The following is a 16,468-nucleotide window of genomic DNA, read 5'->3' as shown; positions in this document are numbered from 1 at the left end:
AAACTGTACGTAACTCCATTTCAAGTTTTAAAAGTCATCAACGTATATATTACCAATGTACATACTTTTAATATGTAGAGAAAACAAACTGGAATATTTGCCAAAGTGTTCACGATGGTTATCTCTGGCTGCTGGAATTTAGGTCGTCATTACAAAAAAATGTTCCACCCCGTGTTTAAATTATCTGGAATAAACAGGCATTCTTTTTGCAATAAGAAAAAAAGCTACTACATATTTTAATAAAGATATCTAACTAGAACTTTTGCATGGAGGGCAAATGATAAGAGTTGCTGTCCCAAAACAAAGGCATGGTCTGCCGGCAGAGCTCCAGGGAGGAAGCTGGAATGGCTCCTACATCCCTGCTTGCCTGAGATTATTCCATCAAGGGCACAGTGTGGGCAGCTATGACCCATCCCCTCACTTCTGGTTGGAGCATGCTTGCCCGTCATGCATCCCACCTTCCAAACGAACATATGCTGAGCAATGTAAAAAGCTGGGCCAGAGATGGCAAGTTAAGTGCCACATACTTCCATGCACTTCCCTCTCTTGCCCATGGCAGACATTACTAGTCTATCAAGCTCTGTTTTCCGCTGAGCCCAGATGGAGGCCTCAGAATCCTTCTTCACACAACACTCCAGGTAGCCATTACCAACTGACAGAAAGTGGCACTCCCAGTGAAACCTCTCAGCCACTCTAGCCCCAGGCATCAGTATGTCTGTGACATTCAGCTGGCAACCTCAGCCCTGTGTTTTTGGTTCAGTAATCTCGGGCCAATTTCAAGTCCAGATATTCTTAGAAGCTGGTTAAAGAAATGACGTCTTGAAAAAGCCTTGACCATGATGAAAACCATAATGTTCACAGGCATGATAAACATTAACTCAGTGACTAAAGGAAGTGAAATTTCCAGGAAAATCTGATAACCCAGGTATTATGGTCGCAAAAGAGACTGGCCAGCTTACCTTTCACTTTTGACACCATGAATGAGCTGGAAGGTTTGTATTTGCTGTTTAAAAAAAAAGAAAAAAAAAAGGCCATTAGGTAAATGCAAATAGAATTGCTTCTAAAAGTGAACAATTGCTCCTATACTTATCTTATTTGCAGTCTCGACTTCACACTTTTCTACTTGTTTCCTATCAGCCTGAGAGCTCTTAGAATGTTCTAGATCAGGGCATCTTAACTTTTTTTGTACTAAGGACTCCTCTGGTAGCCTGGTGAGGCCTATAGATCCCTTCTAAGAATAATGGTTTTCAAATGTATAAGATAAATTTAATCTAACCACATCTGCAAAATAAAGGAATTTTAAAAAGCTAAATTTAAAACATTACAAAGGAAGTTAATTATTATTAATATTATGATCAAATTATAAAAACACATTTGCATTAGAGTTAGAGCTGTGGACTTGTGGTTTTTTTTTTTTTTTTTTTTTTTTGAGACCGAGTCTTGCTGTGTCAGCCAGGCTGGACTGCAGTGACACTATCTTGGCTCACCACAACCTCCGTCTTGGGCTTAAGTGGTTCTCCTACCGCAGCCTCCTGAGAGTAGCTGGGATTACAGGTGTGTGCCACCACGCCTGGCTAACTTTTGCATTTTTAGTAGAGACGGAGTTTCCCCATGTTGGTCAGGCTGGTCTTGAACTCCTGACCTCAGGTGATCCACCTGCCTTGGCCTCCCAAAGTGCGGGTGTGAGGCACCACGCCCTGCCTGTGTGATATGTTTCAAAATTTCAACAACACCGTCATAAACAGGAAAACCGTTTCACGGAGCCCTGATCACAGAGTAGTTACCTGAGGGACTGCACGCCGTGTCTCTCAGACTTCACGAAGAAGGGGACCTTCCCGTTCCTGGTGATGTCCACTAGGCCTCCCTTGTCGTCCAGGATCCCGTAGTGGATGGCGGCGCGACATATGCTGGACGACTGGCGGGAAGGGGAGGGAAGACCACAGGCATATTCTCAACCTCTGTCAGCAAGTTTCACTAGAAATACCCAAACATTTGTCCTCGACTCACTAAAAGCCTGAAGGACGGGCCAAAGCTTACTCCGCTCCTGCCTCTCGCCTCTGTCCATAACCACACCTTTGTTCCTGGGGTTGCTTACCTTAAATACTCATCCGAGTTGCTTTACAAACGAAGAACAGTGACAAACAGCCCTTTCTCCCCGCTCAGTGCAGCGTGTGAATGCTCGCTCTAAGACGGAGACTGGCCTTCAGGAGGATCAGTCCCGGAAAGTGGCTTTGCTAGTTTGTAAGCCCATAAATACACTGCCCCAGTTCTAGAAATGCCAGGTTTGACTAAGGAGTGGAAAGAAAATCTTTCCCTACTAAAGCCAACCACCTGCTTTAAACATATGCAACAGGACCCCACACAAGCCATCGAGAGGAGGACTGGCGACACTCACGCTTTCATAGAACAGAGTTCCAAAGATCTTCGCCTTGTGGTTCAGGCAGCCTGCTGGGCACTGGTACCTGATGAGGAAGAAACAAAATGATGCTCAGAGATAAACATGTTGGTTACATCTCACAATGAGTTTATCATTCTTTTCACTGATAGCTCTATTACTAAATATAGAAAAGCTTCATTCATGCGGATTCCATTGTTTTTGGACAAGTCAGAGTTTACCCAGGCGCAGACTGAAGTTCATAGTCACACAAGCACAATACAGTCATCCCTCAGTATCCATGGGGGATTGGTTCCAGAACTTCCCTAGGATACCAAAGTCTGCAGATGCTTGAGTCCTTTATGTAAAGTGTCCTAGTATTTGCGTATAACCTTTGCGTCTTTTCCCGTATGCTTTAAAGCATCACTAGATTTCTTATAATACCTACCACAAGGTAAGTGCTATGTAGACAGTCGTTACACTGTATTGTTTTTAAAATTTGTATCAGTTTTTTATTATTGTACTGTAATACCATACACTTTTTAAGAAATATATTTTTGATCTGCAGTTGGTTGAATCCGAGGTTGGTTGAATCAGAGGCCGGTTGAATCCACAGAAATAGAAGGTCAACCATAGTCTTTTCTTTTTCATTTAAAAGAAAAAAAAAGGCCAGGCACGGTGGCTCATGCCTGTAATCCCAGCACTTTGGGAGGCCAAGGCAGGTGGATCACCTGAGGTCAGGAGTTCAAGACCAGCCTGGCCAACATGGCAAAAACCCAACTCTACTAAAGTAAATACAAAAATTAGCCGGGTGTGGTGGCAGGTACCTGTAGTCCCAGCTACTTAGCAGGCTGAGGCAGGAAAGTCACTTGAACCCGGGAGGCAGAGGTTACAGTGAGCAAAGATCGTGCCACTGCACTCCAGCCTGGGCAACAGAGCAAGACTCAGTCTCAAAAAACAAACAACAAACAAACAAACAAAACCCCAAGAAAGAGTCTCACTCTATCACCCAGGCTGGAGTGCAGCGGTGCAATCACAGCTCACTGTAGCCTCAACTTCCTGGGCTCAGGTGATCCTCCCACCTCAGTCTCCCAAGTAGCTGGGACTACAGGTGTGCACAACCACACCCAGCTAATTTTGGGGGTTTTGCCATGTTGCCCAGGCTAGTTTCGAACTCCTGGGCTCAAGCAATCCACCCACCTTGACCTCCCAAGGTGCTGAGGTTACAGGCACAAGCCACCATGCCTGGCCTGCAAGGATTTTTTAATAGGGTAAAACTCAACGATGGTGTTGCTGTTCATGGAAGTATAAATCACTCTTATGCTTAAGAAAACCTTTAAGAAAGACTTAAACATTCATATCCATTAGCTCTTCAGCTTCCCTTGTAAATATATATTCCAAGCAAAAAGTAAGAAAGCCAGACCTGCCAGCTTTTCCCAACTATTTTTTATTTATTTATTTATCATTTTTTAATTTTTGAGACAGAGTCTCGTTCTGTCACCCAGGCCAGAGCGCAGCGGCACATCTCGGCTCATTGCAGCCTCCACCTCCCAGGTTCAAGCTATTCTTGTGCCTCAGCCTCCCGAGTAGCTGAGACTATAGGCATGTGCCACCATGCCCAGCTAATTTTTGTATTTTTAGTAGAGATGGGGTTTCGCCAGTTGCCCAGGCTGGTCTCAAACCCTTGGCCTCAAGTGATCTACCCGCCTCAGCCTCCCAAAGTTCTGGGATTACAGGCGTGAGCCACCGTGCCTGGCCCCAACTGTTTATAATGGTAAAAAGCTGGAAATAAGCCAGCAGGTGGCAAAGCAATGGCTAAACACGTTCATGTACAGTCGTGTGTCAATCACGCAGTCACTAGGCATGAAGTGTGTGAGGAATATTTGGAAAATCCTAAGTGAAAATACATAAGCAGTCTAGGCGCAGTGGCTCACACCTGTAATCCCAACACTTTGGGAGGCCAAGGCAGGTGGATCACTTGAGGTCAGGAGTTCGAGACCAGCCTGGCCAAGATGGTGAAACCCCATCTCTACCAAAAATACAAAATATGAGCCGGGCATGGTGGCATGCGCCTGTAGTTCCAGCTACTCGGGAGGCTGAGGTGGGAGAATCACTTGAACCTGGGAGGCAGAGGTTGCAGCGAGCCGAGATCATGCTGCTGCTCTCCAGCCTAGGTGACACAGCAAGACTCCAACTCAAAAAAAAAAAAAAAAGAAGAAAAGAAGAAAAAAAGAAAAGAAAATACATAAGCAGCATTAGCCTCATCTGTGCACAGAAAAAAAAGACTGGAAGGAAATACATCAAATTGCTACTGGTATTGATGAGATTTTGGGACATATTTTTTTCTTTCTACTTTTTTTGTTTTTGTTATTGCTTTCCTGAATCAGTATTAATGAGCATAGATACCTTTTCAAGTCAGAAAAAAAAGCCCACTGACTACTATTTTTGTAAAAGCACCATTAACAGAAAACATGTGTGCCAGACTGTGGGGCGGCTTCTACAGTAAGACTGGGGATGCTCCCACAGTTGCAGATTGGGGCTGACTAACTTTTCTTAACTGGAGGCCTCTAACAGCCTTCGTGTGGACAGATTCCCACCTTCTCCCTTCGTGGGGAGTGCGCCACCCACCCCAACTCTGGAACCACCTCGATGTTGTCTGACAAGGAATGTTCTCCAATACATGCTCACCTTTTTCCTCTGAGTACTACTCAGGGGTGATGCTATCATGATGCACTTAGCGTTCAGAAACATGCATCGCCACAAACGGACAACTCCAGCTTCTCAGCAGCCCAGACTGGGCAGTGCACACAGCAGAGGCCCCTGCCAGGCGCTGCCTGCTTTTTCCCAATTCGCCCAGCACCGAGACATGCAAATACTACCCTAACACTGAGCGCGAAGTTTTAGGCACTGTTATTCCACCGCTGAATGTTGACACATCAGGCTCATCTCACCAACAAACGACAGCACCATATGTGAGCTCACTGAGCCGCCTCATCCTGGCTGCTCCAAGTCCATCTCATCACAGTCCTGCCAACGTCTAAGTGAAGTGTTCTCCTGGCAAACTAAATTCCCAACCCTTACGATATAAAACCGAAGATTCCACCTTCCCTTTTTAACATGTGCTTTAAATAACTCAATTCAGCTTTCAGCAAACTGATGCCAGAATTCGTAGGAAGACAAGCAAGGTCCCCTCTGCCAATGACATGGTTTTCCCACTTGACTGTGAGGGTGTGCATGTGGCGGCTGCACCTGTTGGCTGTTTACTACCACAAAGAACAGCCCAGCAGTCACACTCCAAAACCAAACGCGTTCTTTTTGGCAGACAGTGTTCATCATCTGAATGACGGCATCAGCTAGAAGGATTTATTGATCTACCGTGGGGGGGATACACCGGTGGCCCGTCCGTCTAGTGGGGCCCACTGGGAGCAGCCTGCTCAGATCCTGCAGCATTCCCATAGGATCTGCCAACGGCTGAGGCGAACAAGTGCCTGGACACTGCCCAGCCCTAACCCATTCTGCCTGGTGAGAGCAGTTTGCTAAATATGCAACAGCAGGACAGCCCAACACAGGCTCAGAAGCCACAGTGGCAGGACAGCCCAGCACAGACTCAGAGGCCACAGTGGCAGGACAGCCCAGCACAGGCTCACCTGTTACACGTGGACCCTTTGCACCTGTCCTTCATCTTGGTGTCACATCTGACGACTTGGGCTAGGAGAGAAATGCAGAAATACACATCACGGCACGAAAGCAGGAGGGTGAAAAGACCCTTCCCCATGCTGAGGGACATTCTGCAATCCAATCCGTGCTATACTAAGAGCAAGGGCAATGCCTGATGGTTGCAGGCTTCCGCTGGGGGTTCAGACCCCAGGCCCACCGCTTTACAGTAGCAGTGTAACCTTGGACAAGTTGCTTCCCCTCTCTGTGGTTCAATTTCCGCATATGGACAACGGGGACAGTGACAGTACCCACCTCCGAGGGCTTTTGTGAGCATTGAGAGAGAAAGTGAACTCTGGCCTTGGCAGGGTGCCTGGCACACACTATGTGCCTGTGGTCCCACAGGGCTCTGCAGGGCAGGACTCCTGAGGGGGTAGGGAGTACGTTGCTCTGAGCCTGTGGGGCCAGGGACCCAGCCAGGCTCACCCGAATCATCTCCCCCATCACCAAGATGCCTTTTGCAAAGCTTTTTGCTTTGTTTATTTTATGGGAACATATCAGAGTCTCGGAGTCATGTTATAGTTTGAAAAGGGACGTAAACGTTGTATCTTATTAAAAGAAACAATGGCACCGTTTTGAACTCCTGGACAGACAAGGGCCTCCGCATGTTTCCTGGTCAAAGCAAGCTAGAGAATGCTTCAGCATCACAGGGAAAGAGGTTTGAAGAGGACAGAAAGACTGGTGGGGGCAGGGGAGATGGCAGCTATGAAAAGAAGAGAGGGGCTCTGAGAAGGCGGGTGTGAGGCTGTTCCTCAAAGACGGGTCCAGTTGTAGGGCCTCTGAAGCTTGCAGGGCAAACGGGGAGAGCCAAGGTCATCCAGCCCAACCCTCCAGTCCCACCTGGACAAAAGCGCCCCTCCACAGCCCCCGGCCTGCGGAAACGGCGGCTGCGAACGAGGTCTCGCAGCAGTGTCCGGGGGGAATTGAAGGGGAGCTGAACTCCACCCTGGGGCAGTGAAGGCAGGGAGAATAAAAGCCTGGGGAGCTGAGGTGCCCGGGGAGCCAAAAGGCCAGAGGTGAGCAGGGGAACAGTCAATATTTTGGGGATTCACAGAAGTCTCAGGGGAAAACAACTCCCCTTCTCTACTAACAATACAAAAATTAGCTGGGCGTGGTGGTGGGCACCTGTAGTCCCAGCTACTCAGGGGCCTGAGGCAGGAGAATTGCTTGAACCCGGAAGGCGAAGGTCGCAGTGAGCCGAGATCGTGCCATTGCAATCCAGCCTGGGTGACAAGAGCGAAACTCCATCTCAAAAAAGAGTTGTAGGCAACTCTGCAATGATCTCAATGTACAGGGAGGCCTCAGCTGGCACTGGGTGACCTGTGTTCCTGCAGCTCATCCTCCGGGCAACTCTGATGTGGCATCTCTATCCCCTACTTCACGGATGTGCCAACTGAGTCCAGACCCAGGACCTGGTGAGGAAGGAGTGGAACCTGCCAGAACCAGGCTAGACGCTGCCTGCCCTCTGTGGGGCCAGCGATTCCCAGAGGAACCCAACTTCAGCCCAGGTCCCTTTTGAAAGGACAAGGGAAGGTCTAACCTTAAAATACCTGCCTGGCGGCGGGGCGGGGGGGCGGAATGCCACCCAAGCAGAAGTCCTATAATGCTTGCTTTTGCAATGATTTAAAAATATCGTTTTTGAAAAACGTCTTACGGTTGTGCCTCCATGAGCTTCGCCGCACCCTGTTTCCCACTGTTTGTGGATTTGCAGACCTAAATCCACTGGCTCCCCTCCTCCACCCACCCCGTCCCCTTTGGAGGTGGCTGGGAGGGCAGGCGGGGTGGAGGATGGCCTGGACTCACTCATGTAGCTGACCGCAGAGGTTTTCTTGGGCTTGGTGGGTCTCATCACCCTCGGTTGGAGCCAAACATGGTTTTCTTCAGGAATGGGAGCTGTTTCCACCTCATTCATCTCGTCCGTTTCAGGTTTTGGAGTGTAGGTTTCTTCTTAAAATTGGAGAGGGAGGAAAAAAAATAACACACTGGGATTCAACAAAAACGCACTTTGGGGGAAAAGAAACGCAATTTGAAAACTAAACGTGTTTGAGGTTTGGTTTTACAAAGAATCATTTCAGCGGCAAAGAGAAAGTTACATTTCAGAACAGACCTGGCCAGGTGGAATTCTACCAGCCCAGATGAGATGGGGACGCTCTCCGCTCACTGTGTTTGCTTTGGACCCAAGATCAGCCAGGCTGCCCAGAGGTTAGCAGGCCCCACACCCACACCTAGGTTATCATAATGGTTTCTTGTCCCATCTCCTCCCCCACCTGACCCTCTGCCCCTACGAAGCAACTTCAAGAAGCTGCCTCAGGCTGAGCGCGGTGGCTCATGCCTGTAATCCCAGCACTTTGGGAGGCTGAGGTGGGCGGATCACCTGAGGTCAGGAGTTTGAGACCAGCCTGGCTAACATGGCGAAACCCCGTCTCTACTAAAAATACAAAAATTAGCTGGGCGTGGTGATGGATGTCTCTCATCCCAGCTACTTGGTGGGTGCTGAGGCAGGAGAATCGCTTGAACCCGGTAGGTGGAGGTTGCAGTGAGCCAAGATTGTGCCATTGCAGTCCAGCCTGGGTGACAAGAGCGAAACTCCGTCTCGAAAAAAAAAAAAAAAAAAAACTGCCTCGGGCACTGGCCCAAAGCCATAGTGGACTCGCTGGAAGTCCCCTGCCCCTGGGTTTCACTGGGGAAGGGGTCTTCCTCATCATGCACGCATCATGGTGCACAAAGGCCAGCCTCAGTGCTCCTAGACCCCAACTGCACCTCACACCAGCCCATTTCCATCCCTTCTCTCCCCTGCCAGTCAGGGCCACTTAACCAGCTCAACTGTTGCTTCTGTACTGGAGTTTCACTGTCCAATAATGTCAGACTCAACATGTAGAACTATCCAACTATCCAAAAGAACAATCTCTTCCTTATTCAAGCACATGGCGTATTATTATTTCTCCAACTATGACCATGACCCACATTTTAAAACATTTTAATTAACCGAACAGATTGCACTTACTAAACCTCAGTTAGCTTATCTTCCAGTTTTCATCCTGAAAGACAACTACAAACTGCTCACCAGAATCTGCAATCAGACCACCAGGATACCAATCTGTAAATTCCAGCTAAAGCAAAGACACTGCTATTTTCACTTGCCTGAGCAGCCTGATCAAAGACAAATTCATGAGCATCTCTGCTGGGGACCCTTAATACTTTTACTTATGGCATGTCCCTCCTATGGCCCAACAGATGTCTTTGGACCAGAGTTGGAAACCTGCGGCCTCCAAGTTCCCCAAGCAAAAAAGGCAGTAGATGTATTTGGGTGAAAACAATTTCAAGGAGAATAACTAGAGCACCCTCGCAGGTCTCTTTGTGGTTTTGGATGAAAATCCAAGTTTCAGGGCCAGGTGTGGTGGCTCATACCTGTAATCCCAGCACTTTGGGAAGTCGAGGCAGGTGGATTGCATGAGGTCAGCAGTTTGAGACCAGCCTAGCCAAGATGGTGAAACCCTGTCTCTACTAAAAATACAAAAATTAGCTGGGCGTGGTGGCGGGTGCCTACACTCCCAGCTACTTGGGGGGCTGAGGCAGGAGAATTACTTGAACCTGGGAGGTGGAGGTTGCAGTGAGCAGAGATCGCGCCACTGCACTCCAGCCTGGGCGACAGAGGGAAACTCCGTCTCAAAAAAAAATCCAAGTTGCATCAAGTGTTCCTCAATCCCTAAGTCTTATTTCCACTTCTTAAAATACATGAGCTTTCTTTGCTAAAGGACACAGCGAGTGTTTTGGGTCCACACAACACCAACCAGCCAAATGAGGGGCAAATGACTGAATCCCTGACGCCTTCCCGGGCTGGGGTTCTCCACAGCTGCTTCATTGGCCAATTTCACTACCCTACAACAACCACCCAGGCTGGTCCTGTCCCACAAGGGGAAAGGACGGGCTTAAGTCAGAAGGTGGGAAGCCATTCTGAGCCCCAGTTCTAATCTTGGATGTGCTCACGGGTCACCCTGCCCTGTTCCCCAGCAGCTTGCTCACAGCTGTCATTTCCCCACCATCTGCCTCATCCACCAGCTGCAAACTTCCCGAGGCCAGGGGCCAGCCTACCTCACACCAGGCACCCAGCACACAGCAGTTGCTCAACAAAATTCACAAATGCATGAATTATCAAAACCCCCAGAGAATCCTGTCACCTAAAGAAAAGAGCGTATGTCCAGCAACAGAGCTTAAAGACATTCAAAAAGGGAACTCTGAAAGCACCTCTGGTAGCAAAAGCTATCGGTGGAAGCTCCAGGAAGACACCAGGTTTGCAGAGGCTGCCCAGGCGCGTGTCTGTTCTTCCCGTCAATGAGGCTATTCAGGCTTGCCCTCACTGAGAGCAGGAGCTGGCTCGAGAATAAGCCGGGTTTTCTTCCACTGGCCTTTAGGATGTTTAGACCTCATAATCGCAGCTTTATTTAGCCAAAGAGAGTTTGGTAAAGCGGTCTAAACCATTTGAGGACTCTCTATTTAAGAAAATGGGCAGACAGACAGTCCTGGCTCTCACACCCACAAATGAAAAGTAGAAGGCTTTACATGTAGGATGGGCTGGATCTGAGCACCTCCTAACGAAGACACCTTGTATGGCCCAGCACGGCCTGGGGAAATTCCGTGCAGAGGTCACGGCAAGGTTATTCTGTGCCCCATTCTGCTCCGGGCCGGGGTCTCAGGGCATTGTTTATGTCACTCTGCAGATTCCCTCCTAGTTCCAAACCTGGTGACCACACTCAGAGCTAATGTTCACTGAGCACTGGCCAGATGCTGGTTGGGCCCTCCCTGGCATGCATTTTTCTTTTCTTTTCTTTTCTTTCTCTCTTTCTCTCTTCTTTCTTTTTTTATTTGAGACAAAGTTTTGCTCTTGTTGCCCAGGCTGGAGTGCAATGGTGCGATCTCGGCTCACTGCAACCTCCGCCTCCCGGGTTCAGGCGATTCTCCTACCTCAGCCTGCGATTACAGCCATGCGCCACCACGCCCGGCTAACTGTGTATTCTTAGTAGCGACAGGGTTTCTCCATGTTGGTCAGGCTGGTCTCGAACTCCCAACCTCAGGTGATCTGCCTACCTCAGCCTCCCAAAGTTTTGGGATTACAGGCGTGAGCCACCGCGCCCGGCCATCCCCAGCATTTTCTCCTGTCAACCTCGCAATTGCCTTTGGAGGCATGATTGGCCACATTTCACAGATGAGGAAGAAGGCTCAGAGAGGGTAAGGGCTCTGCCCAGGCTCACACAGCTGGGAAATAGCTGGGCTGGGTGTCAAACCACCTTTCCCCGAAGCCTGCGCCTTCTAACACCACACAGGTGGGGGTGAGAGGGGAGAATACCTCTTTTTTTATATCCTTATGCCTGCTCCATCTCTGTTAGAGGTCAAGGCCTTACCAGGCCCCCTGGATACGCTCTTGGTAAGTAGCTTCCACAGATAAGCTGTTTCAGAGGAGACTTGCTGCATGCTTAGCTAGGAAAATTGGGTGCCTTCCAAGGAGAGTTGGATACTTTCCACCAAAAATTTAAAAATAAGTACGTGGAGCTATGTTGGTGGAGGTAAATGGGCATCTAAGGTCTCTGTGCACATTTGTTCTTTGAAAATGCCCCTCTGTGGCTATTGGCATATTTATTCAAATAAAACGCAACACACCCCTGCCACGTGCCTCCGGAGGCCCTGGAGTGAGCTGGCAGCTGAGATGACAGGACGATCAAGGTTCCCAAGGAGTCTGGGGTTGATGAACATAGAGCAGGTGCACTGTCTGTCTGTGAAGTCCAGGAAGGCTCCCTGGAGGCGGGGGTCACACCAAGACTGCCACAGGTGATACAGGACCCAGACACAGATGGTCTCAGTGTCCAGATCGCTCCTTCTTCCATCCCCATCCCCACTTATGATGTCCCCTCTCGCCAGCAGGCAGTCAGCCATGAACAGCTGGCTGGAACAACAGAGGACCTGGCTCCCGACAGGGTCTGGGACCCCTGATCTAGCCCACCTGTTCTTCACTCCAGAACCCACCAGCCTGATCCCACATCTACCCCACCCTCCCCGCCAGCAGAGCCCACCCAACTGTCTGCAAGGCCCCTCGGTCACGACAAGGCTACTGATGGAGCCATGCAAAAAAAAAAAAAAAGCCTGGGCCACAAGAGCATGGTCAGCCCCATGGCCCAGTCATGCCCCGTCGGGGACATAACTTCTGAGAGCCTGAGAAAATATCCCAAAACATGAGAAATGCTTTAAGCACCAGAAACCTGTGTTATTTATAGTAGCAGAAGTGGAAACATCCTAAATAGGAACCAGTGAAGAAATGGTGGACGGGCGTGATGGTGCACGCCTATAATCCCAGCACTTTGGGAGGCCAAGGAGGGAGGATTGCTTGGGAGTTTGAGATCAGCCTGGGCAATATAGTGAGATCCCATCTCTACAAAAAACTTCAAAAATTAGCCATGGTGGCATGTGCCTGTAGTCCCAGCTACTCGGGAGGCTGACATGGGAGGATCCCTTGAGCCCCGGAGTTTGAGGCTGCAGTGAGTCAAGATTGCACCACTGCACTCCAGCCTGGGCAACAAAGGGAGGCCATGTCTCAAAAAAAAGGTGAACTAGGTAGAAAATCACACCGCCCCAACAGCTCCAGTTCTGTGAGCTGTGGGAGTGGGGGCGAGAAACCTCCAGCGCAGTCAGGGGAGCACCAGCAAGACACACGCGTGAAGGGGAGGCCAATGGGGGCAAGGACACAGGAGTAAAGGGTCAAACAGCCAAGGAGGACTGATCTGCCCAGCCGTCCACGTTGCAGGTGCTTCCCACTAGTGAGCTCATTTGGAATATCACGTTGTTTGCTTTTAGTTTCTTGTTCAAATGTCTGTTTTATATTTTTAGAGTTGGGGTCTCGCTGGGTTGCCTAAGCTGGAGTGCAGTGGCGCTATCATGGCTCACTGCAGCCTCAAACTCCTGGGCTCAAGCGAGCTTCCCACCCAAGCCTCCCAGGACACAGCTAGGACCACAGGTGCACGTGAGCACAGCTGGCTAATTTTCTCTTATATTTTTTGTAGAGATGGGTTCTCACTATGTTGTCCAGGCTGATCTGGAACTCCTGGCCTGTGATGATTAATAATGAGTGTCAGCTTGACTGGATTGAAGGATGCAAAGTATTGATCCTGGGTATGTCTGTGAGGGTGCTGCCAAAGAAGATTAACATTTGAGTCAGTGGTCTGGGTCTTGGTGGGCACCATCTAATCAGCTGCCGTAGCAGCTAGGATATAAAGCAGGAACAAAAATGTGAGAAGGCGAGACTGCCTTAGCCTCTCAACCTACATGTTTGTCCCATGATAGATGCTTCCTGCCCTCGAACATCAGACTTCAAGTTCTTTAGCTTTGGGACTCGGACTGGCTTCCTTGCTCCTCGGCTTGCAGACAGCCTATTGTGGGACCTTGTGAATGTGTGAGTTTAACACTCCTTAATAAACTCCCCTATGTATATATCCTATTAGTTATGTTCCTCTAGAGAACCCTGACGAATACAGATTTTGATACCAGGAGTGGTTCTGGAAGAAGAGAATATTAGGGATGGAGTTCTTTCATTGGTTTTAGGGTTTCTGGAGTTGGCTGCTTAATATGATTAGACCCCAAAATCCTAAGGACTCTACTTCTAATAGTATGGAGAACACTGGGAGTCCTTGGCATGAGCTATTCAGAGAGTTATGCAAAATAAGTAAACTGGACACTCCTCATTCAGTGCTCCTGAGAGGGGAGTTCAGTGACTCTAGACATAATACCTTTGACTATATGTGGAGAACCAAGGAACATAACGAAGCTGGTTGGTTGCTTCTAAGTTCACTGGACAAAGTGATGAAAGAAAATGATGAACTCAAGGATTCTAGCTTCTGGCTTCAGAAGCAGATACCGAGCCTCAAATCTGCTAAGATTACCCTGAGTGAGTCTTATCTCCTGTAGAGAAAGAGCTGGAATTGTGGATAAACAGACACAAGCTCTTCTCATGCAAGTGGCTGACCTGCAATGAAGGTGCATGCACAGATACCTTGCTAGGTGTCTACTTATTAAAGCGAAGGTGTTGACTGGAAAAGAATGGGAGCCTGCAACTTAGAATGGCGATGTGTGGGAGGACCCTGGTGAAGCTGGGGACACTGAACTTGTAAATGCTGATGAAACTTTTTTGCCAGAAGAAACAGGTTCCCCATCCCCAGTAGTGGCAATGTCTCCTCCCTGACCCATGCTGCGGTCAGCCTTTCCACCTTTGCTGAGGGGATAAACCCTGCACTGCCTGAGGCAACACTGATGGCCTCCCCTGAGGCAGCTGCCAGGCAAGATAATGTTGATTCTCCTCCGGAGCCAACCCCAACATCCCTGTTTGCTTCTAGACCTATAACTAGACTAAAGTCCCAGCGGGTCCCTAGAGGTGAGGTTCAGAGTATGACACATGCTATACTTGAAAAGAACTGCTTGAATTTTTTAATGTATATAAGCAGAAATCTGGAGAACAGTCATGGGAATGGATATTAAGGGTATAGGAAAATGGTGAAAAGAACATAGAGTTGGATCAGGCTGAATTTCTTGATTTGGGCCCACTAAATAGGCATTCTGCATTTAATTTAATGTTGCAGCTCAGGGAGTTAAAAAAGGTACTTCACTGTTATTATTTGCTTTGTTTGCTTGGTTAGCTGAAATATGGATTAAAAGGTGGCCCACTGTGAGTGAGCTAGAAATGCCTGATCTCCTTTGGTTTAATGTAGAGGAAGGGATCCAAAGCTTAGGGAGATTGGGATGGTAGAGTGGATTAGTCACTTTGGACCTACTCATCCCAGCTGGGAGAATCCAGAAGACATACCCTTGACTAATGCTTTGTGAAATAGATTTGCTTTTTTTTGTTTTTCATCTTTTTTGAGACGGAGTCTCACTCTGTCGCCCAGGCTGGAGTGCAGTGGCGCAATCTTGGCTCACTGCAATCTCTGCCTCCCGGGTTCATGCCGTTCTCCTGCCTCAGCCTCCCAGGTAGCTGGGACTACAGGCACCCGCCACCATGCCTGGCTAATTTTTTGTATTTTTAGTAGAGACAGAGTTTCCCCGTGTTAGTCAGGGTGGTCTCAATCTCCTGACCTCATGATCCACCCGCCTCGGCCCCCCCAAACTGCTGGGATTACAAGCGTAAGCCACTGCGCCCAGCCTGCAAGATAGATTTGTAAAGGCAGCACCTGCATCTTTGTAATTGCTTTTCTATATACGTCAGATCTAACAATGGGAACCGCAATCACTCAACTACAAAATTTAAATGCAATGGAAATGACTGGATCCTGAGGTGGCAGGAGGCAAGTGGCAGCAGTCAACTGTCAAAAGCAAGGTGGGCATAGCTACCGTAATGGACAGCAGAGGCTAAGTGGCAATCAGAAAAGTCTAATTCGTGTAGAGTCCTGTCATTGGCTAATTAATTGTGCTGCTCCTAGAAGTGAAATTGATAGGAAGCCTAGTGCATTCCCGCTTAATTTACATAAACAGAAAACTTCCACATAGAGTGGACAAAAGACTAATTTGAATTATAAAAAAAGAGAATCACGGCCCCTCCATTAATTTCCAGACTTGAGGCAGTTTACAGACCCAGAACCCCTTGAATGAAGGGGAGGCTAGGTCCTCTTGAAGAAGGACCCCAGTATGCTACTGACAATTTATGCTGTTAAATCTTTCTCCCATCCTTCCCCAAGGAGACCTCTGGCCTTGTACCGGGGAAACTGTGCATTGGGGAAAGGGAAATGATCAGACATTTTGGGGACCTGGACACTGGCTCTGAGCTGGTGTTGACTCCAGGGGACCCCAAACATCATTGTGGTCCTCCAGGGAAAGTAGGGGCTTATGGAGGTCAGGTAATTAATGGAGTTTTAGCTCAGGTCTGGCTTACAGTGGGTCCCTGGACTCATCCTGTGGTCATTTCCCCAGTGTCAGAATGCATAATTGGCATAGACATACTTAGCAGCTGGCAGAACTCTCATTTTGGCTCCCTGACAGGTAGGGGAGGGCTATTACGGTGGGAAAGGCCAAATAGAAGCCATTAGAGCTGCCTCTACCTAGAAAAATAGTAAATCAAAAACAGTATCGCATCCCTGGAGGGACTGCAGAGATTAGTGCCTCCATCAAGGACTTGAAAGATGCAGGGGTGGTGATTCCCACCACATCCCCGTTCAACTCTCCCATTTTGCCTGTGCAGAAGACAGATGAATCTTGGAGAATGACAGTGGATTATCGTAAGCTTAACCAAGTGGTGACTCCAATTGCAGCTGCTGTACCAGATGTGGTTTCATTGCTTAGCAAATTAATGCATCTCCTGGTACCTGGTATGCAGCCACTGACTCGGAAAATGCCTTTTTCTCCATTCCT

At 48.5% G+C, this 16,468-nt stretch overlaps 1 protein-coding gene across 1 annotated transcript in view; it reads right to left on the bottom strand.

Moving 5' to 3' along the window:
* CRISPLD2 (cysteine rich secretory protein LCCL domain containing 2) overlaps positions 1-16,468 on the bottom strand; it is a 90,636-nt gene that overhangs the window by 34,996 nt on the left and 39,172 nt on the right. Inside the window, exons 7-11 of the mRNA XM_003272497.2 lie at positions 7,892-8,035; positions 6,022-6,082; positions 2,396-2,462; positions 1,785-1,915; positions 960-1,003 (exon numbers count right to left, since the gene is read on the bottom strand). Of these exons, the coding sequence (XP_003272545.1) occupies positions 960-1,003; positions 1,785-1,915; positions 2,396-2,462; positions 6,022-6,082; positions 7,892-8,035 (447 nt within the window). The remainder of the gene's footprint in view (positions 1-959; positions 1,004-1,784; positions 1,916-2,395; positions 2,463-6,021; positions 6,083-7,891; positions 8,036-16,468) is intronic.

The sequence above is a fragment of the Nomascus leucogenys genome, chromosome 2 (assembly GCF_006542625.1).
Source record: "Nomascus leucogenys isolate Asia chromosome 2, Asia_NLE_v1, whole genome shotgun sequence".
Taxonomy (NCBI): Eukaryota; Metazoa; Chordata; class Mammalia; order Primates; family Hylobatidae; genus Nomascus; species Nomascus leucogenys.
This window is presented reverse-complemented; position numbering and strand designations above follow the sequence as displayed.